This window comes from Phytophthora cinnamomi (assembly GCF_018691715.1).
Source record: "Phytophthora cinnamomi strain GKB4 chromosome Unknown Contig24, whole genome shotgun sequence".
Lineage (NCBI taxonomy): Eukaryota > Oomycota > Peronosporomycetes > Peronosporales > Peronosporaceae > Phytophthora > Phytophthora cinnamomi.
Window position 1 is genome coordinate 853,874 of NW_027150957.1, and position 26,786 is coordinate 880,659.

Genomic DNA, 26,786 nt, shown 5'->3' on the forward strand with positions numbered 1-26,786 from the left:
TCAGGGTCAGTGGGCGCAGTACAATCGGAGGATCTCGTGACACGTGCAGAAGTTGTGTCAGCTGTTGGTCTAAGTTTGGTGGACATGTACTCAGTTACTCACCCTGGCTGGGAAACTATGACTACTGCGATGGTGAAAAAGGTGTTTGGCAAGGTGGCTGTCGAGGCCATTGCCTCCTATAGGAAAAATGCTGACGGGCCATGGTCGCCCACGTCTCCTCCTTTATCGCCTGCGCCTGCGCCAATACAAGCTCCCCGACATTTTAAGGCACTGGATGCTGGTGACCGACGTCCGCCTGCTGCAGACATGACATTGCGTGGTGAACGAGGACCCGGATTTGGCAATAACTATGTCGGTCGCTATGCCCCCCGCACTATTCCGGTGATAACTACCGTGAAAGCCCGTATGGGTATGGTTATCAGTGGTCATTTGCAGATGACCGACGCGAACAGCGCGAACAGCCGTTCCAGAACAATGACGGCCGAGGCAGCTACGGGTGGGACTGGAATGCTTCTGGCCCTGCTCGCCACCGGGAAAACTATGGACCTGGTTATCGCAATGCCTTTGCGATAGGCTGCTTTGCTCCTGCAAGTGATGTTCCTGCTGATGAACTCGAATGGATCTTGGACTCTGGCTCTCAAGTGAATATCTGTGTGGACTTAGCGCTGTTTGTTGAGTTTTTGGAAGCTTCGAAACTACCGCAACTACTCTTTGCCAACGGTTCTCGCGAGACACTGAGCGTGCATGGCTCGGTGCTCTTTCGCCCAATGAACCATGCAACGGGGTATATTGAGGACAGACTGCTTGATGAAGTGATTTACTCGGAGAAGCCGCCCGTCAATATTCTGAGCCAGGGCTACATGCAAGAAAATGGCTTCGCTTTGTCATACTCCAGCCCTGGGCAGTGCATCGCCTGACTGACCAAGGGCGACACTACGCTACGATTTGAACGCGTTGACAAGCTTTATCGCCTGCGTATGAAGAAGCCTGACTGCTGCAAAGTCATGGCTGTCGCTGATGCTAAGGCGACGGAGAACCCGATGAAGTTGTTGCACAACAGACTCGGGCACCTCAACACGCACGCCATCAACCAGATGGTGAACAAGGGATTTGACTTTGGAGTTAAAATTAATGCTTCTATGACTGTGTTGCATGCTGTTCTGCCAAGTCTCGGAGGATGACCTATGCTAGGGATCTCGAGCGCGCTACTGAACCACTTGCTAAACTCTCTATGGATATATGCACGGTGAATGAAGAGACAGTGGACAGAAAGACCATGTTCCTGTTTGTCGTGGATGAGTATACTCGCTACAAATGGGTCTTCCTGCTGTCACAGAAGAGCGAGGCAGCAGGACTAGTTCAGATACTGGTACTCCAACTGAACACGCGCTTCTCTAAGAAGAAGACGGAAGTTGTAATTCTGCATTCAGATCGAGGTGGTGAATTCTTGAGCAACGAGCTGCTGGCGTTTTGTGAAACAAACGGGATCGAACAATCAACAACGAATTCATTTTCACCACAAGAAAATGGCATTGTAGAACGTGCGAATGGAATTGTACTGCCTCGAATTCGAGCTGCACTCGAAGCAACTGGCCTACCCAATTTGCTCTGGGGTGAGGCGTTGCTGCATGTCGTGGCGACATTGAACAAATTGCCCACGAAACCACTCGGAACGAAATCTCCGCACGAAATGCTCTATGGGTCTCCGCCGAAGCTTGCAGAGCTACGAACGTGGGGTTGCCTAGTACAAGCGCATATCCCTGCAGAGTCCCGTACGCGGAAGGAGAAGCTCAGCCCACGCGCTGCCATGGGCCTACTGTTGGGCTATAGTGTAGAAACAAAAGGCTGCAAAGTGATTGACCTGCAAGAGGGCAAGATCAACACTCATCGACGGGAGCACATCCAGTTTCACAAGGGCTATTCGGTTGATGGGACCTACGTTGAGAGTCTATTGCTGAATGTATTTCGTGACGGTATGCATGATTTGCTTAGCACCATACCGGTAGTGCGAATCCGAATGGGTGTGGACTCGCTTTTGACACGGCAAATCGCACACCGTGATGCAACATCCCGAAATCACTTGGAGCTTGTGCTGCCTCCAGAGTTAAAGGCTGGCGAGCACGTGTCTAGCCTCGATGTGAATTCGGCTCCAATGGACAATGGGAAGGCACATTCAACGCATGCTTCAGACGAAAGCGTGCAATCCGATGTTCAGCAATCACGTGAAACATGCAATCGCAAGCACAATACAAGAAAACGAACCCGATACTCGACGCCGACTGCTGACGAAGATTTTGAACTCAGAAAGTCATCACCTGCGCCATCCTACATACTACGACCTCGTCGTGCGACGAGGTCGAATGTTCGCTTGCGCGACTACGTTGTGAACCATGTTCGCTTGCATGCGTCAAAAATGGCAGTTCCCAACACCTACAAGCAAGCTCGTGCGAGTCCCTACTGGCGAGAATGGGAGCTTGCCATGCAGGCCGGGCTGCGCTCGCTGCGTGAGCACAAAACATGGAAACTGGTTCGGCGTCAACAAACTGAAGGGCATCGAATCATTACCTGCAGGTGGGTCTTTGCAGTCAAGCGAGACGAACAAGGATTTGTTAAGCGCTTCAAGGCGCGGCTGGTCATTCATGGATTTAAGCAAGTTGCAGGGGTGAACTACACTGAAACTTACGCGCCAGTAATTCGTTTCGAAACCATACGCGCTGCTATTTACTACGCGCTGCAGCGTGGGTGGGCTGTACTGCAGTACGACGTCAAGACTGCGTTCTTGTACGGAGCCCTAAACGAGACAGTCTACATGGAGCAACCGCAAGGCTTTCAAATGGACAGTGTTGACTATGTGTGCCTCTTGCTGAAGTCCCTGTACGGGCTGAAGCAAGCTCCGAATATTTGGAACCGCACGCTGCATGAAAAGCTGATTACAATGGGGTTTGAGCGCTTAGATTCCGATTATGGTTTGTACGCGAAGCGCGTGAATGCTGAGGTCGTGCAATTGCTTACTGTCTACGTGGACGATCTGCTGGTCATGGGACTACCGGATGACTGTGCAATTACAGCCGACCAGTTGCAACACTCATTTGAGTTGACAACCATTGGCTCAGTGAAGTACCTGTTAGGAGTAGAGATTCTTATCGATCGCCCGAGGCGTCAAGTGGTTTTTTCTCAGCAGCAGTACATCGTCGCGATTCTCAAACGGTTCAACATGCAAGAGCGACAGAGCTTACAGTTAAACACCCACTCAAAGGCGAACCGCTGCCATACCGCGAACTTGTGGGTGCATTGCAGTACCTGGTGTCGGCCTCGCGGCCGGACATTGCACATGCTGTGCGCACACTTGGCACGCATCTTGCCAATTTTGATTACACTCATTACGCCAAGGCCAAGCGAGTGTTTCGCTACCTGCAGTCCACGCGAGACTACGGCCTTGTGATGGACATTTCGCCGAAGTTGGACGTCTTGGTGTCCGCATACACCGATGCTGACTATGCTAATGATCCTGTGGACCGCTAAGTGTGAGTGCCTACATCACAATGCTTGATGGGAATGTGATATCATATGCGTCACGAAAACAAGGCATTAATGCTCAATCCACTACAGAAGCTGAGTATGTTGCAATGTGCGAGGGGGCCAAGATATTTTGTGGCTTGTTGGTTTGTGTACTGAGCTACGGTGGAAACATGCTACACCACTGCTACTGGGTGACAGCAAAGGAAGTATTTACCTATCCGAGAAACCGGGAAAGCACTCGAAGACTAAGCACATTGAGAACCGTTTCCACCTCGTTCGGCACTGTATGGAGGATAAACGCTTGATGACGCGCCACAATAGAACTGACGATATGATTGCGGATTGTATGACGAAGCCACTTGGACATGTGAAGTTTGCAAAGTTCCGCTCTGCAATGAAAGTACTGAAGATTGTACAAGGTGGCACTACGGCAATACAATCCTCTAAGGACAAGTGGGAGGGCGAATGTGCTACTACAAACCGTGCATCGAGCTATCCTGCCCGACTCCAGACTGTGAGGAACGGATGTGGCAGCATTGGCTTGCAGCCAGATTGCCCTTACATCAATCGAATAACTATTGCTGCTCGTAGACGAAGCTTGGTCGTGCGATCAGCCTTACTACTGTGTATGCTTATTGCTTTCGCTATACCGCATTGCTGCGGGTTGTGTGCTCTCGCCGTTCGTTCCTGCTACGAGACCTGCCGACGAGATCAAGTGGGAGTGTAGAGTACACTGTTGGGGACTGTGTATCTACGGATGCATTGCGGCTGCTGAAGATATGCGAGATCGTCGCCCATTTGTGGACTACTGCATGTAGCCACGTTGGGCTGGTTGGCTGCGGACCAACGGCGACAATAGTTACTTAGCTTTACTATAGCTCACTGCTTGCTTAATACTGCTTATACATATTTGTCTGGCTGCTGTGTTGGTGCGAGTCGCTCACTTTGTGAATCGACCTTCGCTCAAGCACCTCCACAGTAGCCTGTCGCGGCACTGAGCCCGGCAACTAACTGTTGTCTTTCAGCCATGCCTACTCTGAGGAGCGGTGTCCTTGTTGGGACCGCAGACCTCACGCCTCAGTCGGCGTCAAACCTGATTCAGAGGTGGTGCTCGCTGAGCTTAGAACTCGCGGGGGTCAATGTGCTCGTTGTCCGTCCTGGCAAGCCAATCTGGAGTGCAGATTCTGGAATATGAGCAGGTGGGAGGTGGCTGTGTCCTGTTTGCATAGCTATATCCTGATTTTTGCTGTGGAAATCATTTTGAGCGGGAGGGGTACCGGTATTTCTGAAAGATCCGCTCGCGCTGAGTTCGTGCTTAACAAGTCCATACACAATGGACCTCCATGATGCCTGTCTTCGTGGAAATGGCATCGACGTGGAGAGAGCACTCAAGAATGGCACCGACGTAGAGGCAACGAATTCGAAGGGGTGGACTCCGTTAATCGCAGCAGCATACTACGAACACGACGCCGCTGTGAAGGTGCTGCTGCGTTATGGATCGAACGTCAACGCGAGGACACCAAACGGATCAACGGCCTTAAAAGTGGCCGCGGGAGAAGGCTACCTACCTATCGCGCGGATGCTGTTGCATGGTGGAGCCGCTGTTGACATTCCAGGTCACGACTACTACACGCCGCTGCTTCTCGCCTCCAAGAACGACCACACAGCAGTTGTGAAGCTCCTTATGGACTATAAGCCGCGGGTCAATGCGCGCTCGCGGGAGGGAATTACTGCTCTCGGTTTTGCGTGCCGGCTGGGAAATTTAGAGATGGCGACTATACTGCTCGAAAGCGGTGCAACGGTGAACGTAGCGCACAACGACGGCTGGAGCCCGCTGATGTCCGCCGCGCTGGGCGGCCATGACAACGTTGTTCGTCTTCTGCTCGCATGGGGGGCAGACATTAATGCTAAGGGTCCCCGACAATCAACAGCGTTGCGAATTGCTGCTGACAAGGGACACTTATCGATTGTGCAGGACCTACTAGACGAAGGAGCTTGGATGGATGAACCCAGCGACGACGGTACGACCCCGCTGTACATCGCAGCAAAGCAAGGTCACGGTGAGATCGTGCAGCTACTAATCAACAGAGGTGCGGATCCGAACCGCCAGTCCCAAACGGGCTGCACACCTTTGATCATGACAGCCATGTACAACCACGTCGAGTCTCTTCGCATCCTCCTTGACACGGGCGCGGATGTGGACTTACAGGATTCGGGTGGCTGGACGGTGCTGTCGATGGCGTATTTTAGCGGATACCCTGAGCTCGTTCAGTTGATTCTGGAGAGAAGACCCGCATCAATGGTCGGTCCATTCCTGTAAGTTCCAGGTACAAAGGTACAATTCGCTCTGCGTTTGTAAAACCAGAAGAGATTTCAGTTTGAATTTGGGCCATGCAGTACTATTCCATTGTTCTGCTGAACTAACTGCTTCGTATCGTCCTTCAGCTGCGTTGCTCCGAAGGTGTCGAACGATCTGGAGTCTCATCGATTTCAGGGTCAGTAACTACTTCCGTAGTTTCTGCCGTAACTTCTTCTGTCGTGACTGTAGTCCAGGTCAAGCTGTCCGTTGCCATTTCGCGCTTGAAAGTGAGCGCTCGCTGAGCTGTCTCCTGCTCCTTCGTCGCCGGCTTGGCCTGTGCGGGCTTCGGCTTGGGCATGGCGACTTTGGCGGTCTTGGCCAGATTTGGCGCAGTGCGTTGAAGATCTCCAAACTCGAAGTGGCTGGGTCCACAGGATAGGACGATCCGCAAGAAGGAGATCAGCGTCATTCGACTCGAATGACGCTGATCGAATGATTCGAGCTGAATGATTCGGCTTGATTTGGGCAGAAAAGCCAACGATTTGAGGATGCAGTGGTCCTTCGTAGATCAGTGGAAGCTCCTTGCGAGGTCCACCCGGGACCAATGTCTTCGCTACTAGCGGATATGACGCAGCTATGAATATTATGTTGTCTATCATGTGGATGCCATCGTGTTGTCACCGTTTCCTGAAAACCGTTTTCGTAGGCAAAAGTGATTCCGTGGACACTCAGAGGCTGGTCTAAGAAAAGTTGGTGCTCTTTGAACTACTAGTAAGTTTAACTTGAACTGGGGAGCTGAGGCTGTCTAAGAACTTTATCATGGCAGCATGCCGCCACATTGCTACGGCGTCATACGAATCGTCTACATCCTTATGGTGTTAGCTCATGCGGTGTGCCTTTTTTCGATGGCTGGAAGTTCGCTCTGGCTGCGCAAGTTGGCATTCACGCCATGGGGCGACTCCAACTTTGTGATGAATCTCAGCAGACCGAGTAAGCGCAGTATGAGAACGAGCGTCACCGAGTCGCAAGCTATGAAGCTTTCCGCTCGGGTGAACTCCAAGATACGCAGCAGTATAACCATGTGACTTCGCAAGTCATCAACCGATATGGCCTTTTAGGCGCCAACGGACAGCATTTTCACGGCATTACAATCGCCCGAGAGCTAGTCGAGACGGCACTACAGACTATACAAGCCTATCGGATGCGCCGTTTCCTACCAAGTGTGCTACTCAATCGTTTTTACGTGATTGCCCTTGTTCTCAATTGCTGGTCCTCCGCGATTATCTATGCGTTGTTCTATCGAAACGAAGCTCGCAACCGTTTTACGAGTCTTGCATGTGATTGCATGCTTGACCTCATTTCTTCCATGGGAGTGACAATTATTGTGGTTCTGAGCTACATTGGTCAGTATGACCCAGAGACGAGAGATTTTGGAGTTAACCCTTGGTACAACGATGAATGGACTGCCCGCGCGCTCAATGAGTTCCAAATGGTGGTGGTTGTCTCGTGGTCCGATCTAGCTAGTCGGGTAATATACTCGCTAGGATTAGTAATCACAACTACAAACATGAAGGAACTGTTGCAGTGTCCTTCACGGATTAGAAATCGAGTGGTTAACTTTTCGAACTCGCCGCCAAATATTATTAAAACGGTGAAAGTAAAACCCAATGCCAAATCTAAACCAAATATTCTCAAAACACTTCCAGTGAAATCCAATGTCAATCCAGATCCTCCGTCCGTACAGATGCTGCCCGGAAACGCAATCGACAAGATGAAGACCAAAATCTCACACTATATAATGCACGGAATGCACCTGTTGCTTTTTCTGTGGGGGGCTGCTGTGCTCGGACTCCACATTCACGCATCGGTTCCGTCTGCTTTAGATCAGTGCACACTACAAGTTCGACCGTGGGCAGTATCAGTACCTTATTGCTTTCTCGTGTCTCTGGATTGTCATCGGTTGGGTATCATTGGCCACCAAGACGAAGTTGACGCCAAATGGCGCGAGTTTGACGGTTCTTCAGCTGTGCTGATGGTCATTAAGCACTGCCCTCTACTGGATGTTCCCGATACGTTCAATGAATTCCACCAACTGATCAGCATCAAAGTCTACAACTCAACAATTATCAATTGGAGCGGCTCGGCAGCAATTACGAATACCAATCATCCCGAATTTCTCTCACTTATGCTAGTGCGTGTCAACATGACAGACGGAATATTGCCGGCAGGCTTTCAATCCTCGGAGTTGCCATTTAACCTCCGCGATTTTGAGTTTTGTATCACAAACCTACGGGACTTGCCAGACGATCTTGATTTGAAGTGGTTTCCAGGAACGTACGTCATAATCGAGTACAGTCAGTTACATACCGTACCACCATCACTATTACGAATTATGCCGGCCTACTTCTCTCTCGGAGGTAACCCTATCAGTGAGCTTCCTCCTGAAATCTTTGAGATCGAAGGTTTGACAGACTTAGGGATCGGAGATACTGGCATCCGAGAACTTCCTCAAAATGTGACCCAGCTTTCGTCCACACTTACCACCATTTTTTCCGCAGGCACGGATATATCGTTCTTTTGGCCGTGGGTGGATGGTCTCCTTGGACGTACTAGCATACGTGGGGTTCCCCGATCAATATATGCTGGTGGTACGGCCTACTGTGACGATTTAGAGAGGATCAGGAACGGATCCGCCGAGTCTTTTCGAGCATTCCCCGGAACAGTGTATTCAACTCAACTTATGGATGTGACCGAAGCAGGTTCTCTAGGGGTGATCTGGTCATGGGTAGATTGTAATCCGACCGTTAGCGGAGTTAGTGGACCTTTGTACCCGCTCGCTGCGGAGGACGCCAACAACGCCATCAGGTATTAGATTCGCACGCACAAAGGTATAAACAAAACGAGGTTATCTCCGACGGCATGTGCAAATGAATGGGAATGCGATCTGCACACAATTTGACCTTCATTACGGTGCAGTAGTGCGAGTGCTCTGTGACAGTGTTCACTACCTCAACCAAGATCTTCACGCCCAGACCGTCATTTCCTTTTCGCTGCTTACTGAAGAGCGAGTGCCGCCAATACAGCGAGCGTGAGCAAGGAGCGGACAGCAAAGCGAGGAGCACTCGCGCTTGCTGGGTCGGTAACCGATCGAGCCACAGCGTCTTGAGCAAGAACACGCGTAGATGGCTCTTCTCCATCTTCGGCGGTCGGGTCGTCAGCAAGCGATTCCGCGTCAACACCCTCCGGAGAGACATCATTTTCTTCAATTTCCGAGAAACTGGACTTGGACGAATCGACTTCGAAAGTGAGAGTGCAAGTCGTGTAGGTACCAGACGTTCCTTTACAGTTAGCGTTGGTGCTTGGATCAAAAGTTCCTTGGACGCAGCTTGAATCGGAGTAGGTGACTTGATACTTGGAGTCAGCTACACTGTCAGTGCAGTGTTCCCCTTCGCCCCCATCGTCAGCAAACCCAACGTTGGAACAGCCGCATTCCGCTGGAACTGTGTAGCGAAGTTTGACCGGTGTAAGAGAAGCGTTTACTTCGGTGTCATCGGTCTCCGTCTCGTCCATGGCATCCTCCTCATCATTGTTGAGTTGGATTTTGTTGACAAGTCTGAGAAGTTGCGCGCACGTAAATGTACCAGGGGGAAACACTCCAAGCTGGGCAGGAATTTGGATATGGTAACCATTGCAAAAGATTGTTCTGGTGTTGGCGGGGCTGGCGAGCGTCTTGATGCTTAAGCGTAGAAGCATCGCCGAAGAACTTCGAGAGATGAGCGCGAGATGGAAGAAGCCGAAATGATCGCGTTAAGGGTGAGTACTACCTGGCGTTGGCAAGCGTGGATTCCGTGGTGGAGGGCGGAGGATCATCTTATTAGGATGTAATTCAAGGCACGCCATGTGATTTACTGACTTGTCTGCCTTATTTGCAGTTATGCCCTGAGCAGATAATATCTACCTAGGGCACAACTGCAACTCAAATAAAACCCCCACGCGGTGTGGGGGCGTGGCACGCAAAGGAGTATTTGGTGCAAACCTTTCGGATTCTACTGTTCTAATATGGCCCACATTATACTCATTAGATGGGGCGGGGCATCTAGACAAACTGCGACCATATTGTGGTTTTGCTTGTGTATTGATCCTCGGCAAGGATTCCTCACACGAGCGATGTTTGATATCCGGTCTTGTTTAGAATAGCAAGTGTACGCAACGTTCGAGAAGTATTCAGGGTGTGGCAAGAAGTATTCTCCAGTTAACCCAACATACCTCAATTTCAACTGAACTCTATTCTGTGGTATGGTATGGTATGGTATGGTATGGTATGGTATGGTATGGTATGGTATGGTATGGTATGGTATGGTTTGCACATGTCACTTCTACAGTTGAATGGAGCTTCACGATGCATGTGCATGTGGAGGTCGATCCGACGTGGTGAGCGCTCTACAGAATGGTGACAGTGTCGATGTCGTGAATGCCGAGGGGTGGACATCGTTGATTGTTGCAGCAAGGTTGAATCGGGTAGATATTGCGGGGTTATTGCTAGCCCACGGTGCCAATGTAGACGCAAAAACTCCAAGTGGATCGACAGCCCTGAAGGTCGCGGCGGGTAGAGGACATCTCGCGGTGGCTAGAATACTGTTGGATGCTGGTGCAGCGGTTGATATCGCTGCAAATGACGAATTCACGCCTTTGCTGATCGCCACCAAGAAGGGATTCGCGGCCATGGTTACACTTCTCGTAAGATACAAGCCAAACATCGAGGCTCGGGCTCATGAGGGCAGCACCGCTCTGGGGATTGCATGCCAACACGGAATGATGGAGATCGCGTCCACCCTTTTGGGGGCTGAAGCTTCAGTGAATGTTACTGACTATGCTGGCTGGAGTCCTCTCATGTGCGCAGCTGTTAGCGGTCATGTCGATGTCACCAAGCTTCTGCTCACGCATGGTGCTGACATCAACGCTAAAGGCCCCCTTCAAGCGACAGCATTGCGAATTGCATCCGAGAAAGGGTATGTGGGTGTTGTGCGTGTACTGCTTGACGCGAAAGCTCAAATGGATGAACCGAACGAGGACGGCAATACTCCACTTTACATCGCGGCGAGGAACGGTCATGGGAGCATCGTACAATTGCTACTGAATCGAGGCGCCAATCCCAACATCCAGTGCAACACAGGCTGCACGGCCTTGATCGTGGCTGCAATGTACAACCGCCTGGAACCACTTCGCATCTTGTTAGACCGTGGGGCAGACGTGGATTTGGAAGACAACAATAAGTGGACGGTCCTGTCGATGGCGCTATCCTCAGCTCGTCCAGCTCATACTTGAGAGGCAGCCTGCTTCAATGGTGGACAGCACTACTCAAGCCAAGCAATAGTTTTTCAAACCTCTGAAATACCTTAGCACAGTTTAGGCGACCAATAAACATTTGTTGATTTCCACGATTTGGTCTTACATTTTATTTGGCTTGCGGGAGATTGTTCACTTGACGCTCGACGAGGCGGAGAACAGTCAGGCCTGCAATATGCTCAAGTGGCGGCGTGACATCGTCCTTCATGACACCACGAAGGTATTTGATGATCATTTGGTGTGTCGGCTGGACACTTGCGAGTTTGAGACTAGCCATCTCAGTAAGCTGCAGCGGATTCATCTTGCGGTTGTCCATGAGTGTTAATGAAGCTCCAGCAGCGACCAGAAGTCGAGTCGTCTTGATATGACCGTAGAAAGCGGCGTAGTGGAGCGCAGTCAGCCCGTCCAAAGTGTCCTTCTGGTCGATTGACGCGCCATTTCTCAGCAGTAACGACAAAACCTCATCCGATCCCGACAGGGCTGCCCAGTGAAGCGCCGTTCTCCCCAAATGATCCACTTCATCGACGTTCTGCTCATTTCCCAAACATAGCTGTGCAGTTCGTGTATCTCCCGATCGTGCAGCCTGAAGAAACAGAGAAAATCGACCCGGAAAGTTGCTACTCTGCAGCTTCTGACCTGTCGTCACAGCAACTTTCATTTGTTGATTCCGTGTGTTCAAATAATGGTGGGCGGAACGAGCATTGTCTGCGTCAAGGCAGACCTGCGTGCAGTACGCTAGTATAACCGTGAACATTGCAAGAAAGACGTAAATGGCCGGCGGAACGATGGCCAGAATCAGGAAAAGCCGTCTTGTGCTGGTGGTTGTACTCGATGGGAGAGTCCCGAACACCAACAAGAAAACTAAGCACGGAAGAACCACACACGTCCCACGGAGACAGCGATTGCGCAGGCAACACAGCAAGCCCGAAATCGTCGGAGAGGGTGCCTCGCCCGTTACCCCTTGTTTCTCGTGAAATACTGCATTCTCTAGCTCGTCGTCGTCGAGATCGCCTACTGCTGTTGGAATGGAAGAAGCCATCTCATCTCTTTTCTGTCTTGTCCTGCGTGGTGTCTCCAGATAGTTTGGAAAAGAAAACGTAGAGGGGCTACAACACCAAGAATAGGAGGAGTCGAGACATGGTTTCTATGACAGACTTCCAATCCAAGCGGACAACAGCAGCATTTAAGTACACCGAACATGACACACGAAGTGGGGCCTCCATTAGCTTCAGAATCCTCCGGGTGTGTTCCATCAACACGAGCGTACCTCGATGACACATCGTCGAAACCTTCACGTGGGGCTTCAGCCCACACTCACCGTCGAATTCGACAAGAACTGTCTTACCCTGCCACCACGCAGTGGGCATTTTTGACGTCCGCACCTCATCCAGCTGATAATCGACGTCAACACCGACCACTCCATCCTTCACGACCAGCTACTGCTCGAGAAGTTTCTATCACTGAAAGCACAAAGTTACCTAAGCGTCCTGCCACGAGCCGAAGCATCAAGAGCGAAATTCGCCATCATGACAATGTAGAGCTTCTCACGCCGAGAACAGCAACTGTAGCGATTCAAGAAGCAATTCGGCGTGAACGGAATCAGGAACAATATGTGGATCCACTGATCGGTCGAAGTGTGGAACCGCGAGGGCAGCTTGGGAGGGAAAGGAAGACTATCGGGGCGCTGGAAACAAATACTATTGCCATGTTGTCGCGGGCCCGCGTAGTAACAACTGCTGCAATGAACGCTACAGAGCGACTCCGAGTCCGAGCTTTCCAGGCCCGCGCGAACGGTGAATATGACGGAGCCATACAATTCTACAAACGCTTGTCCACCGCTAGGCCAAACGAAATCGAGGCAAAGTTTCATCTAGCTGTGTGTTTGGAAAGAACAGGCCAATATGCCCAAGCGCTGGCAGCTTACAAGCAAGTACAGAAGCTTTCTGGTGGTCAGCACGCACTTGCCTACTACAACATGGGCAACCTGTGTATGCGTGCCGAGAAAATACCGAAAGCCATTGAGTATTTCTCCCGCGCTATCGCTGTCACCAAAGATAAAGATGCCCCGTGTACTACTTCCGCTCCTGAAAGCATTCAGATCTCGGGCCCAAGCATCGAGTCAACACCGATAGTATTCTATCGACAGAGAGCAGCAGCATATCGAAAAAATGGGGATTTCGAGAAGGCGGCTCAAGACTACGTTCTCGTCCAGAGATGTGCAGAAACAGCTTCGCCGGCAGCCTTGACGGAAGAGAACGCGATGTTTACCGCAGAGCATTTGTACCAAACTGTTAAACGTGCTGCCTCCCCCAAGAAATCGGCTCCACATGAAATCGTCCACAACGACGATGCGGGCGAATTACCGGAAGAGCTCGACATCGAAGAAAGGGACCATAACCAGCACGATGCAAATGGTCCAGAGGAGGAAGGAGAGGTGGAAGATGCGCTAACCGCATGGACAATCCAGCGCTGCTTAACCGTTGCGAGACTTTCTCCCTCCGAAAGAAGTGGAAGTGATCTTCAATGTTTTATCGACCTCATGCAGAAGCGATTCTCTGTTTGCGCTACGCTGCATCCGGAGGTATGCAAGCTTCTGTGTCGCGAGCTTGTGCTAAGCCCCCAAGGTCGCTTGCCCGCGAGGACACCTATCTTTATGGAACAGGAGGAAGATGTGGATGTAACTAGCCACGACCGTGCGCTCTACTTTATTTTGCAAGGCCGTGTCTCCATCTCCAAAACCTCCGGTAGGATGTTTCAATCATCGCCACAGCGGCCAGAGCGTCAGGGAGAGATTCTCGAAGCACACGGTGGGAATGAAAACGATGGGAGATGTGAACAGGAAGAAATGTGGGATTCACCCTGGGACACTTGCCGGTCTCTTGTGAGCGCGGAATGGAAGAAGTCGCAGTTAGAACTATGTGAACTTGAGCACGGCGATGTTTTCGGTCACCAGGGGAGATTCACCTACGAGCCACGGTAAGAGACACAGCTATTGTTCAAAACTCACTAACATTTCACTCATCGTGAATATTTTGGGGTCGTTTAGACCGTATTCAGCGGTAACGATGACGAGTTGTGTGATTGGAGCTGTGTCGTGGCACCAGTGGGAAAGGATCGAGCGACTGCAACGTGAAGCTGAGGTGAGAATTTAGCTATTAGTTATCATGTGGCTGCCTTCGATTCGTCTCATGTTACTTAAAAACATGTTCTCTTCTAGCGAGAGCGAGCTGCTCGATTCCTGATTATGACCCCCGCCTTTAGCGGTATAAGTTCGACAGAGATCCGAAATATTGCGCTTCGAGTACGTCCATTCGTATCGATTCCGAGAGCAAGCTATGTTTTCATCTCACAGTTTGAACTTGTTAATCCGTTTTTGTAGGCCACGTTCATCAAAGTCGTAGGTTCCAAAGCTGTGTGTTGCGAAGGGCAATCTGTGGACGGCTTACTTGTTGTCAGAGAGGGCGAGCTCTGCCAGTTTTCTCCTGGTGGGCTGCGCTCACCTCCAGACATGTCCGCATCATTCGCCCTCAGTGGTTCTCTCTCAGAACCGCAAAGCGCGCGAGCGTTCTTCACCCAACTCGAGACTGCAGGTGATCCGTTGAGCTTTTTGCGCGTCAACGAGGCTTTCCATGGGTTTCTGCCGCAAAACTACGTGTCTCGCAAACAGAGCGAGCTCTTACGTCTCGCCTTGGCACGAAAGAAGACCAGCAAGATTAGACGGACAAGTGTCCTGATAAATTGTATGGGCACAGGCAGAGGAGCTTCGACGTCTGAACCCGTGGCAACGGCGCTGCGGCGTGGAGAATGCTTTTGTATATCGTCGTCATGGGTTCCACCCCGCCAATCTCGACAAGACAAGCAACCCTCTCGTGGCATTGCCTGCGCAAAAGCAACTTTGGTGTCCGTTGCCACAGCAGAATTGATGTTCCTCTCGTCGGCGGACCTCATTCAGGGATTGTCATCGGAGAGTCGCTCACAACTTCACCATAACTTGCAAGAGATTGCACTCATGGACAACAAACGTAAATACAAAACTGACCTGGCGCAGGTATCACGTTATAGCGGACCTCCGATCGGCAAACGGAGCTCGAACCTCCTGGAACAAATCGTGCGCGACGCACACTGGAGCAAATTTAAAGAAGAGCTTGTGGAAAGCGTGCTTCGAGGGCGTACTTGAAAACCAATCAAGTTGGCGGGAGTACAGGTACTAATACTCAATTCGGAGTTGTCTTTGCACATTAATTTCTGGCCCGAAATTCCGGTCTCTTCCGGGTAACATTAGTTTGTCGATATTCAAGCCTCAACTTCTCCGGTCCTCGCAAAACCATGACACTCGTGGTGCACTCTTCGTATCGATTGGTTGTACAACCTCCAAATGGCCATCTCATGTCATTCCGTCCGATAGTGGTGAAACTATTTTACGCTGGCCCAAGAGAACAGCTAATCTATATCCTTGACGAAACCTTCCCAAGCTGTAATTGCCATTCACAGTCAACCATTTCACGTTTGGGACATGGTCACATCAAGCAGCCACTGGCTGGCCAACAATCAACACATAGAATCAATCTGGGGCGCGTTGGGCAGCATATGGCTCCCCGCCACTAGGGACAAATATCCAAGTAGCAGCAAAACAAGATAGTTGGAAAACTTAGCAACGTATTGACCGTGCACAGAATCGAACATGCGCAGGTCCTGTGGTGGGATTCTTGCAGTGAACTTGATCAGTTCGTTCGTTCCGGCCCAGTTCCGCGACTCGCCACGTGCCACTTCAGGTCAGTAAGGCAGTTGTCGTTGTTAAACTCGCATTCATTGCGATAGGTGACGCCGTTGCTTCCGCATACAGCATGTTGGGGTCTGCAGCAGACTCCGTTATCTTGAAAACGTTAGTTGTACTGTACCGATCTGCTCCGAGGAATGTAAGCCAAGCTTTAGTTAATACTCCATCGTCGGTCGGTAAAGGCCAAGGCATAGGTTCGTCGTTATAGTAACTTGCGCGCTAAAGGTGGCGCAACTGGTCACAAGCGCAAACGGCTACCTGCACGCACAAGAAGATGCCGCACAAGCGTTGCAATCATCCAGCACTCTCTCCAATCAACCGATCAACCTCAGCTCCTTGGAGACGAATCGCGTAATGACTCGAAACTTAGATTCGTGGTTGTAAGATTATCTTATGACAATCCAGGGTGTTTTTATCCTGGGAGAACAGCTATGATGCATGTACATGTACTATACCGGTAGTAGAGAAACTGTATGGACAGATCACGTCCAAAAACGATATTTTCAAAACGACACGTGCATGTTGGGCTATGATACGACAAAACGCCGTCGGAATCTCTGACATTTGAAGCCTATCAACGGTTAGATGAAAAATCCCGCTAGTTGCACCAACAGGATTGAAGAGCATTATTTCACACCAGTCAATTTCAGTAAACGGTACAAGCCGATATATTTTTAACGTTAATTAAAGGAATCTAGATACATGGATCTCGAGTTTTGTTGGAATATTGGTTCAAGTTTTGTAAAGTCACGCCTGGGTTAATAAAATGTTATAGTATCCGTTTCAAAAACTACTATTTTTTAGTTCTAAATGAACGTCCTTTTTTGTATCTGTACGTACTATTTTCTAGCTTTTAGATAGAATCTATAAATTCCAGAACACGCTTGATCCGACAGAAAATGCTGCGAGCGAAGGTGCTGCCGGAGGTTCTGGGCCAGATCGTGGGCGACGGCGTGAGCGCCTGCATGTACGTAGCATACCTCCATCTTCTCTTCCGTCTTGCAAACTCAACGCTGCAAGCTGCAGCTTCCTTCCCCCGCTACATCGAGAGTTACACGCGCTCAAACATCCTCCTCCTCCTTCGTCTGACGGCCTCATTATCGCTTGAATTGCGCAGGCTGGTGACGCTGGAGGGCGCGCTCGTGGGCTCCGTGGGCGACGGAGACGCCGTGGACCACAAGGTAGTGGGCGCCATCGCCTCCCACACGTGGGGCGAGTACCTGCACGCCGGCAAAGAGGCCAACCCCACGGGCGACCTGCGCACGATGCTCGTGGAGCTCGAGGCAAGCTCAGCAGCCGCGTTTTAGCTGCAATTGCAGGAGGTTTCACTGACGAAGCTCTGTTGTGGTGGTGACTACGGCAGCGCGGGCGACTGGCCATGACGGTGGCGGGCAAGAGCTTCCTTCTGTGCGCGTACTCGGGCTCGGACGTACCCGCGGGACTGCTCAAGGCCAAGGTGGGGACACCGTTGCTGCTGATGTTGTTGCTGTTGTTGACGTTGTTGAGGTGCTCATGCTCTGTGTGTGTGTGTAGGTGGAGACGCTGGGCGCGTACTTGTCGGCATCGCTGGACCAGATCGAGATGTGATTCGGTTCAACCTACTGCTATGAGGACAAACGTGAGAACTGCATTTTGTGCGATACTGTTTGCTATGCCAGTGCTGCTGTCTGCATGGAATGGGGTTCACTTCCATTCAAAGTCTAACAGGTAGGGTGCCGTGGAAGGCGTGCTCTATGCGCTACCGAACAAAACTAGAATCTGTGTGAGGCTGCTGCATCGCCAGCCCGTTACTTCTGCAGACGGAAGTCGTCCAGCGTCTTACCGCCAAGCTGGTCGAGTCGCTTCTCGAGCCAGATCTGCGTGGCAGGGGTCAGGCCGCCCTCCATAGACTCCAGAATCTGCAGCAGGCGGCGGAACTCAGGGAAGTTGTTAGCGTCCAACAACCGCGCCAGCACAGGTACAACGGTCTTGCCGAGGGGCTCTACACCGTACAGGTTGTACCAGTCCTGCAAGAAGCCAATAAGGTCCTCGATAGTCACAGGAGCATCGGAACCCAGCAACAAAGTGCGAGCCGCCGCTGCGCTTTCAGCGCTGAGCTTGTCGTCATCACCCTCAAGCTTCAGAGCGCCGCTAAGCTCGAACTCCTTTTCGATAGCTTCGCGGTCGGAAGCATTGAGCAACGTAAACAGCTCCGAGTCAAGTGCTGCCTCTGCTGTTGCCGACTCCTCGTCATTCACTTCGCCGGCTTCCTCTGAAGTACCTGCCTCCGCGTCGTCTTCATCATCGTCGACAATATAGGTTTGGCCATCCGATGATGCATTTCGCTGGTGCAGCAGCCCAAGCGCAATGCGATGAATGGCTTCCTGTGACGGCTTCATACCGGCATTGTGCATTTCTTGCAAAAGCGAGTGAGCACCGCGCACGTCCAGGTTCGTTACGCGCTGGAAGATGAGCTGGTCGTACTCGCGCTGGGCTAGCTGCTGAGTTCCCAGCAAACGTTGCTGCTGACGCACAAGAGCGTCAGTCTCCTCGTCGCGCCAGAATCGGACAGCGGCACACACGGCATGCTCAAAGAACGTGGTCAACTTTTTGCGGGTCTCCGGGTCCTGTGGATCCAAAGCATTAGACCGCACAATCTTAGAAACCGAGTTCACCTGCTTAAAGACGCGAGACATCATGTGTGGGCTCGCGTGCTTCTGTCGTTGCGTGAGACGCTTATCCAAACGCCGAGCGGATAGCATGTACTGCTCCATAAGCTTGACGCTAACATCCAATTCGTGCTCCACATCGAAGCCAGCGTCCGCAAGTTTGCTCAGCACGTAATCCACCGTCTGGTCTCCACGCTTTAAGTACTCCCTGATCAATACCTGGTTAGCCTTGAGAACACGTGCGTTATTCAATCGTCGCTCCAGAGTCGTAGCTCTCCTCGACTCCTGCTCCACGATGCTGTTTGCCACATTCTGCTGGTTAAGCAACATCCGCAATTCATCTTCATCCAGCTTAACGTCCTCCGAGTCCACCTTGCGTTTGATCTCCTCAATGGACTTCTCAGCCTTGGTCAGTTTGCGAATAACCCGCTCATACATTGATCGCATCTCCAACACGCGCGGAGACGTTGCCACCTCGCGATCCTCAGCACGTGCTAAGGCATCCCCACGCGAGAGCATCATAACGTCCACCAACGACCACGGGAAAATCTCCAGTGCCGCCAGGAACGGTTCCTTGGAAATCACAGGTTTCTCGCCCTCACCAGCGACAGGAGCGAGCTCAACGTACTCGTCGAGAATCCTCTTCACGGGGGCGATGAGCCCACACGACGCCGCAGCCTTGGCCCGCATCGTGTAGACCTCGTCGTACTGTGCCGTCGTCGCAAAGCTGAACTTAGGAAAAGCACTCGACAGCTTCTTGTCGACGAACAGAAAGACCTTCCGCAGCTGATCCACGTCTCGCTTGTACACATTCGCGGACAGCGAGCTGAAGCGCTCGGTGCTCGAGTGCACCACGGCCTTCATTGTGTTCACCCAGAGCGTGCGCACGTGTGCGCTCGCGTCGTCAGAAGCCGCGGAGCTCAACTCGTCCACCAGCTTCGAGTCCAGCAGCTGGCTGAGCGTGGCTGGGATCTCGTTCCAGCGCGCGCCAAGCAGCAGCGCCTCGTACGTCTCCACGTCCACCACCAGGTCGCGCGCCACCATGAGCTGCAGCATGCGCGAGAACGTGACGCCGTTGTCGGCGTACACGCGCAGCGCCTCGTTGTAGGGCACGGTGGACCTCTTGGTCTTGAGCTCCTTGCTGCCTTTAGCCAGCCCGAGCGCGCGCTCGTACTCGTCCAGCTGCGCCTCGATCCCTGCAATGAGCCGCTCGTGGAAGAGCGCGAACTCCTTCTCCGTCTTGAGCTGCAGCGGGCGCTGCTCGCGCTCCACGACGCGCATGATCTCGCGCTCCCACTGGTCGTCGGCCACGTCGCGCAGCAGCGCGCGCAGGTCCTCCACCGGCGTCTGGTTGGGTCCGCTGCGCAGCTGCAGCGCCACGTTGCGGATCATAAACTGCCGCGTGCGCTCAGTGGGGCGGAAGCCCAGCTGCTGCATCTGCTGCGTGAGCGCCGCCGCCAGCTCGAACTGCCGCTGCTTGGAGGCGATGGCCACGCCGCTCTCGTAGGCACGCAGCACTTCGTCTCGCAGCTGTGCAGGCTTCAATTGGCTTTGCAGCGCCTGCACGTCGTGCAGCCAGAGCTGCAGCGCCTCGGCGGGGGCCACGTACGCCGCGTTGTCGCTGAACAGCGCGTTGCAGCGCGCCTTGAGCAGCGCCACGACGCGCTCACGCTCTTCCTCCGTCAGTGGCGCAGCTGTGGAGCCCTCGGCGGCGGCTGGAAGGTCCCTGGAGACGTCGCTAGAGCCGACAGAAGCGAAGGACCGGGCGCCGGGGTACGCTGCGCTGCGCCGCGTGTTCTGCAGCGAGGAAGGCCGCGCCAGCAGCGCCAAGGCGGCGCGAGATGCTGAGGACGACGACGAGCGGGACGTGCGCCACACGGGCTGCGCCGCGGCCGCGGAAAGGCGGCGCAGGAGCTGCGCGCGGAGCATCCGTTCCCAGCCAGACGATGGAGTGTCAAACGAGGGATGATCGCGAAGCTGAGGTGGCGACGAGCACGACAGAATAGGGGTACAAAATACACGCACGTTCTGTCACTCAGGGTACACGGGGTACGTAACCATCGTACCCTTTTTTCCGTTGACTTGGAGTTTCTATGCGCCGAATTTAAAATTCAATTCTGGCGCTTGTCCCCGCGTAACGTGAAGCTCGAACTCTCTTTACTTTAATACTCCCGCATTACAACCTGTTAAGTATGTAGATATCCAGACGTGAAAAATGACCTCTCTGCTGGTTATACTCAGCGGCGTCGTGCACTCCCACTTCCAGACAACCAAAGCAACTGACGTTTACTGGCATGGCGCTCACTCGGTCGCGAGCGTCGACCGCGGCGGCGGCGCCGCCCGCCCTCAGCCCCGCCTCCGTGTCCATCCCCATCCGCTTCCAGTGCCCGCTGTGCCTGGACGTGCTGCGCCGCCCCATCCAGCTGCCGTGCTGCCAGCGCTACCTCTGGTAGGTGCCGCCTCCTGCGCTGCCGCGTTGCACCTCGTTTTGCGCCGCTCACCCACCGCGTTTTGGCACAGCATGGAGTGCTTCGAGCGCGGGCTGGAGCTCACGAGCGTCAACTGCGGCTTCTGCCGCCGCCGCGTCGTGGGCTTCGCGCGCACCAAGCAGTACAAGGTGGACGCGGCCATGTGGACGGCCATCAAGACGCAGTGTCCGTTTCTCGGGGACGTCGCGGACGACCGCGAGCCGCTCGTCGAGTTCTTCGACGAGGACGCCCCGCCGCCGCACAACGGCAGCGAGGACCACCCCACGGCGGCCCCCGGCGGGGAGCTCAAGGCCTTCTACGAGCGCCAGCTCCGCCAGCACCAGTCGCAGGTGCACGAGGCGGAGCAGCGCGCGCTCGAGCAGACCATCGAGTTCCTGCAGAACGACCCGGAGTTCACGGCCTCGCTGGCGGCCTCGTCGTCGCCGGCGTCGTCCACGTCGTCGTCGTCTTCAAATGAAGTCAGCTTGTCTTCGGACACAGCTCAACTGGGCGCCAGGAAGAAGAGCAGGGTCTCTGCCACGCCCATGGCGACCAGGAGCTCCACGCAACGACCGGTCACTCGCTCGGCGTCCAACGCCGTAGACGAGAAACAGCCCAAGCTGGACGACTTTTTCGGGTCCTCAAGGGCTACGTCAAGTCATGCAGGACACTCAGGACAGAGCTTACGGCGGGCACACTCGACGTCGGTCGGGCTCTCGTCGCCGCGCGCACCTACGCACTTGAAGATTGACGAGCCGCACAAGAAGTACTTCCTGCGCAGCGCTTCACACAGCCCCACGCCCACCAAGCAGAGAAGACGGCAGCCCATCAAGAACGGACGCAAGAACCTCCTGCAGCTCACGCTGGAGACGACGATCTCGCCGATCGCATTGCACACTCGGAGCAAGGATTTGAAGCGCGCAAGCTCAGTTGACTCGGAGTCGGAACCTTCAAAGATGCTGACGCGCCAGGGTCGGCGGCGGAGCTCGTGGAAGTGCTCGGGATGTACCTACACCAATACGTGCTTCGATAGCCGATGCAGCATGTGCCGCAGTCTTCCTCCTCCTGAGGCGTATGCATCCCTCAGCTCGCAGTAATTTAACAAAAGCAAAAATGCAGTGTTGTTCAATTCGCGTTAGCTGTTGTCGCGTCTTTTGTAAGCAAGCCAACTACTGCGTCTTGGTTGTCTTTACTGATCGTTTTGGCCGTCGCTTAGTACAACACCTTGACACGACGCGGTAGGCGATGCTGGTGTTGAATAAGGTGATCAACAGCACGGCAAAACCAAGAACTTCTGGCGTTGATGCGTCAATGACGGACTGCGATAACCAACCAGTTTTTGTTAACATTGGACACCTTTCACAAATTGGGTATCGATATCGCAAGTAAATGATGCAAAGCGTTACCTGGACGCGTCGCTGATAGTCTTCATCGTAAGATTCGGTGACTGTTTGATCCCAGGTGAAGTTACCGTCAGAGGTAAACTCGAGGACCCTGTGGCCGAACCATGGTTAGTCCGCGTTTCTCCCTCCTCGTGAAAGAGAGCCATATTACACGTTTCTTACCCGTAATTGCGCCCCAAGAACACACGGTCGTACTCAATATACCATGGCGAACTGCGAGGAAGCAGCGAGGAGAGCAGAGGAATGTGCCGCGCCCATGAGTACGCAATCTCGAAAATTGGGGTGAGCTGTGTGATTAAGTAGTAGTACGGGATCAATTTCGTGTCCTGAATGGACGTCGACCCATTCGTGATTCCACTAGTGATCAGGTGGTCCAGGCAACCGGAGTCTGCCGGCTCAGTCCCGCAGACTCGCGAGTGGGCCATCATGTGCAAATCTCCCCCAACCAGCAGCCTCACCAGTGGTGGCATCTCGGTGTTTGATTCAACTCGCTGTTGTTGGTTGTATCCTTGAAAAATGTGAAAGAGGTCTTCTAGCCCAGGCCGCTGCTCTGCCATGCCTGGGTATGTCTCGTGCTCGACAATGTGAGCGATCGACGCAGAAAAAGCTGACTGGAAGAACAGCGGCATGCTGGCAAACACCACCGCTGTACTACGATCATCTTGACTCCACGTCCGCAATTTTCCATCGATAAATTGTCTCTGGTCGTCACTCACGAGCTTAGGCAAGTTCTCCTCTCGAGAAGGATCGAAAAAGCTGCGCTCAAAGCGCACATCCAGGAAAAGTAGTTTGAGTTGCTGGAGTTCCACAGCAAAGTACACAGGGTAAGCTCGAATAATGTCATCAAGTGCATCTTCGAGGAAGTCCACTCTTTCCCATGGTAATTCACGATACAGTTGATACTGGAACTCGTAGTAGGCTTGCAGACCAGCTCGGCAATGCAGCTGGAGTGCCACAAACCGCTCGCGTTCTTCTTCACTCGACAGAGAATTCCTGGTCCCTTGAAAAGCTTTCTGAACGAGTTCGAAATTGAAGTTGTTGATAATTTCATGGTCATCGGGGAGCATCCAGTGCGCTCCAACACGCAGCACGCGCTGCGCTGCCTTCCTTCCGAACGTTTTCCTGTAAATGTTTCGAAACTGCGTCAAAATCGCCTCATACCTCGCCCGGCGCAACTTCTTGTCCGCCATCTCCTTCAACGGGAGCGGCGCCACCTTGATGCTCAACTCTCCAGCATCAGCATATATCTGATCACCCAGATGAGCCATTCCAAAGTGCACCGATGTCGTGTCCAAGGCATCGTCGTGTGCTTCGACGTCCCTCGCCAGTCTCTCCATCATCACATCGTCGTGGTCGTCCACAAAGCGGTCGCAGGACACAACCAGCACCCGATCCGTCCACTTGTCTCCCTGCGTCGCTCGCGCCGTGTGGAACATGACGGTCGCCGTCTCTTTCGGCTCGTCCACCTCGAACTGCACGACGTACCTCCGTCCAGGCTCCAGGTCCTTCAGCCCCACCACTCGCGGCTGGCCGACTGAGCCCGATAGTGCTATATCCAGTGTCTGCCCAATAGTGGAGCCCACTAGATCTTCCTGGGTGCGAGCCATGGTCTGGTGCACTCGCACTTGCAGCTTCGAGGCAGACAAAGGCACTTGGTCGTACAGGATACGCGCCGTCGAGGACGTCACGTCCCCCACGACCAGCAGCAGCGAGTCATCGACCGCTCCAGTTATTGCTTGGGCTGTTGCGGCCGCTGCCACGTGCAGCGAGGCGCACAGCAACGCCAGTATCCACCGCCTTCCAGCCATCAGCATAGCGGATACCAACGGTGACACGCAATGAGTCCGGTTCAACGTCACCTGCACTGTAGTTTGTATACACTGTACTGGTAGTTTGTATGCGTCCCCTATTCGGGTCGAAAATGGTACATAGAAGTGCCGTACATTTAGTGTACGACACACGAGTGCTTGAAGACAACTTGCACTTGCACATGACGCGACTACACGCATTCGCTTATGCTGTTCCTGCCTGGGTGGGTGGGTACCTGTTCCTGGCTCGCTCGCCTAAGCTTCGCTTTCTACACAATATGCTCGCGTCTCATAGATAGATATGTCCAGCTTCCAACGCGGGGCCTGTTCACAAATGTTCCTCGCCGTCGATCACCGGTAGTTGCTGCTGCCCCCGCCGCCGCTGCTGCTGTTACCGTAGCTGTAACGCGCTGACGAGCGTCCGGCGCTCCGAGAACGATCCTGCGGCAACGAGTTCGAATGGTAGAAGCCTCGCCTCCCACCAGAGCTGGGTCCGCTGTTGTAAAAGCTGGAGGAACGATGCCCGCTCTGGAAGTGCGGCTTCATATCCATCATGCTTTGACTATGCCGCCACGACGGACGGTTGGGCGGGTACTTCGCGAAAGACTGCTGGTTGGCCGCGGCTGCAGCAGCGCTGACCGGGGGATCTGTGATTGGGCTGCCTCCCTTGCGCGGGTCGCCCACATCCCAGTTCGACTTGCGCTTCCTCCTCCGCTCCGCTCGCCGCTTCGCCTCCTCTGACATGGGCAGTTCGCTGCGCTCCAAGCTGCGCTTCCTGCTGCGTTCGTGATGGCGATCTGATGTCTCCCTCCTGTAGCTGTCCTCGCTCTTGCCCACGCTGCTGCTGCTGCTGCTCTTCCTCTCTAGCCTGGGGGCAGACACTTCCTTCCGAGGAGTCTCTTTCTTTTCTGCCACGACAGGTTTCTCCTGCTCCGTAGCCGAGGGGGAGAACTTCGCCGCTGCCGCCGCAGCTGCTGCTGTGTTAGTGTTCGGTGTGTCGCTGTCTTTGACCTTCGCCGACGGGCTGATTGATGCTGTGGTCGTGGGGCTGTTGCGCTCCAGAGGGGGAGACAGGTGCGACGACTCGTTGTTCAGTGGGGTCTTCACTCGCAGCTCCGCCGAGGAAGCCGCACTAGGCGTTTTGGGTGTCACCGCCTTGGGCGAAGTGGTCACCGCTTGGGGTGAAGGCGCCGCTGCCTTGGGCGACCCCGCTGCTACTTTGGGCGACCCCGCCACTGCCTTGGGCGATCCCGCTGCTACTTTGGGCGAATTCGCCGTCCTGGGGGTCTCTGTGGTCTGTTTCTCTGTAGTCTGCACCTGCGGCTTGCTCTCTGTAGCGCTGGCCGGGGCTGGGACGGGGGCTGACGTCTCAGCTTTCTCTGTGGGGGCAAGGGGCGCCGGCGCCGTCGGCGGCTCGGCCGCTGGCTCCTCTTGGATCTTTGGGCTCACCAGCTTCTCCTCGGCCACCGCAGGAGGCGCGGCAGGGGTCACCTTGACCTCTGACACGGGCGACGTGGCGACCGCCGGCTCCTGGGGCTCCTGGGCGTCCAGGGCCTCGCCGGCCTCCTTCTCCGAGGAGCTGCTCGAGTCCTTGTCCTTGCTGGTGTCCAGCTGCGCGCTCCAGAGCTGGATCCAGCGCTTCTTGGGCGTGAGCTTGCGCTCGAACGGCGCCTTGGGCCCGGCGGTCACGGCCGTCACCTTGAGGCGCTTGCCGGCCTTGGCCTTGACGCCCGCGGCCTTGCCCTTCTTCCCCTTCTTGCCTCGGCCCGGCCTGGCCGCGTCGTGCGGCTCCTGCGACCTGCCGGCGTCGTCCCCGGACGCGCGCGTCTCCTGCTCCATGCGCTCGATACTGGCGATGATCTGCGCCATCTTCCGCTCCTCGCGACTCATGCTGCCCCTGTCAGTCTAGTCTGTCTGTGTGCCTGTCCTGGATCTGCCCGCAGTCTCTGGCGCTGCTCCCTGTGTGTCCTGCCGCTCCGATCGCGTCCGGCCCGGTCCTCGCTCGCTCGCTCGCTCTCTCTCTTCCCGCTGTCTGCGTCTTCTTCCGACTGGAGGGCTCCCGAAGAAGCGGAGCCAAAGCCCAAGAGCGCTCTCCCCGCTTTGTACTTGGACTTTGTATGCTCGTTAGCCACGCGCCCTCGCGGGTAAAACCTCGGCGGCGATGTAAAAAAACCTTGATGGTATACAAACTCCAAGTGTGAAAGTACGATTTTGAACGGACCCTACCCCGTCGTATGTGCGCCACATCAGACACACACAACCCCACGACAGCACTTCAACGCCAGCAGCCGCCCAAGTGCAACAACCGGGAGAAATGGCCACCGGCCGACGAGGAGGTGGAAAGCGAGGATGGCACGTTTCGCTGCAGCGGATATGGACGCAGCTGGCGAAAAAATGGCAAAAGCTGCTTACCGGTTGCTTGTTTCGCGTCGAAATGTCTCTCCTGGATCTGCAGCACTGCAGCACGACGCGCGCGCATGTACAGTACCTTCACGCGGGTCTTTCGCTCTTGGCTCCG

At 53.8% G+C, this 26,786-nt stretch overlaps 5 protein-coding genes across 5 annotated transcripts; 2 read left to right on the top strand and 3 right to left on the bottom strand.

Moving 5' to 3' along the window:
- Positions 1-16,840: 16,840 nt before the first annotated feature.
- IUM83_15317 (ragulator complex protein lamtor2) lies at positions 16,841-17,528 on the top strand (the record flags this gene model as incomplete). The annotated part of the gene is made up of 4 exons (XM_067940121.1): positions 16,841-16,908; positions 17,059-17,224; positions 17,305-17,397; positions 17,475-17,528. 4 exons carry the CDS (start codon positions 16,841-16,843, stop codon positions 17,526-17,528), a joined length of 381 nt encoding a protein of 126 aa, XP_067794497.1.
- A 200-nt stretch (positions 17,529-17,728) lies between these two features.
- Positions 17,729-20,518, bottom strand: IUM83_15318 (uncharacterized protein; the record flags this gene model as incomplete). Its single annotated transcript, XM_067940122.1, has 2 exons — positions 17,729-18,547; positions 18,809-20,518. 2 exons carry the CDS (start codon positions 20,516-20,518, stop codon positions 17,729-17,731), a joined length of 2,529 nt encoding a protein of 842 aa, XP_067794492.1.
- A 365-nt stretch (positions 20,519-20,883) lies between these two features.
- IUM83_15319 (e3 ubiquitin-protein ligase rnf168) lies at positions 20,884-22,154 on the top strand (the record flags this gene model as incomplete). Its single annotated transcript, XM_067940123.1, has 2 exons — positions 20,884-21,038; positions 21,110-22,154. 2 exons carry the CDS (start codon positions 20,884-20,886, stop codon positions 22,152-22,154), a joined length of 1,200 nt encoding a protein of 399 aa, XP_067794495.1.
- A 72-nt stretch (positions 22,155-22,226) lies between these two features.
- On the bottom strand, positions 22,227-24,274 carry IUM83_15320 (uncharacterized protein; the record flags this gene model as incomplete). The annotated part of the gene is made up of 3 exons (XM_067940124.1): positions 22,227-22,376; positions 22,464-22,551; positions 22,623-24,274. The coding sequence occupies 3 exons, from the start codon at positions 24,272-24,274 to the stop codon at positions 22,227-22,229; spliced, it is 1,890 nt and encodes a 629-aa protein (XP_067794486.1).
- A 345-nt stretch (positions 24,275-24,619) lies between these two features.
- On the bottom strand, positions 24,620-26,158 carry IUM83_15321 (uncharacterized protein; the record flags this gene model as incomplete). Its single annotated transcript, XM_067940125.1, has 1 exon — positions 24,620-26,158. One exon carries the CDS (start codon positions 26,156-26,158, stop codon positions 24,620-24,622), a length of 1,539 nt encoding a protein of 512 aa, XP_067794500.1.
- Positions 26,159-26,786: the final 628 nt, after the last annotated feature.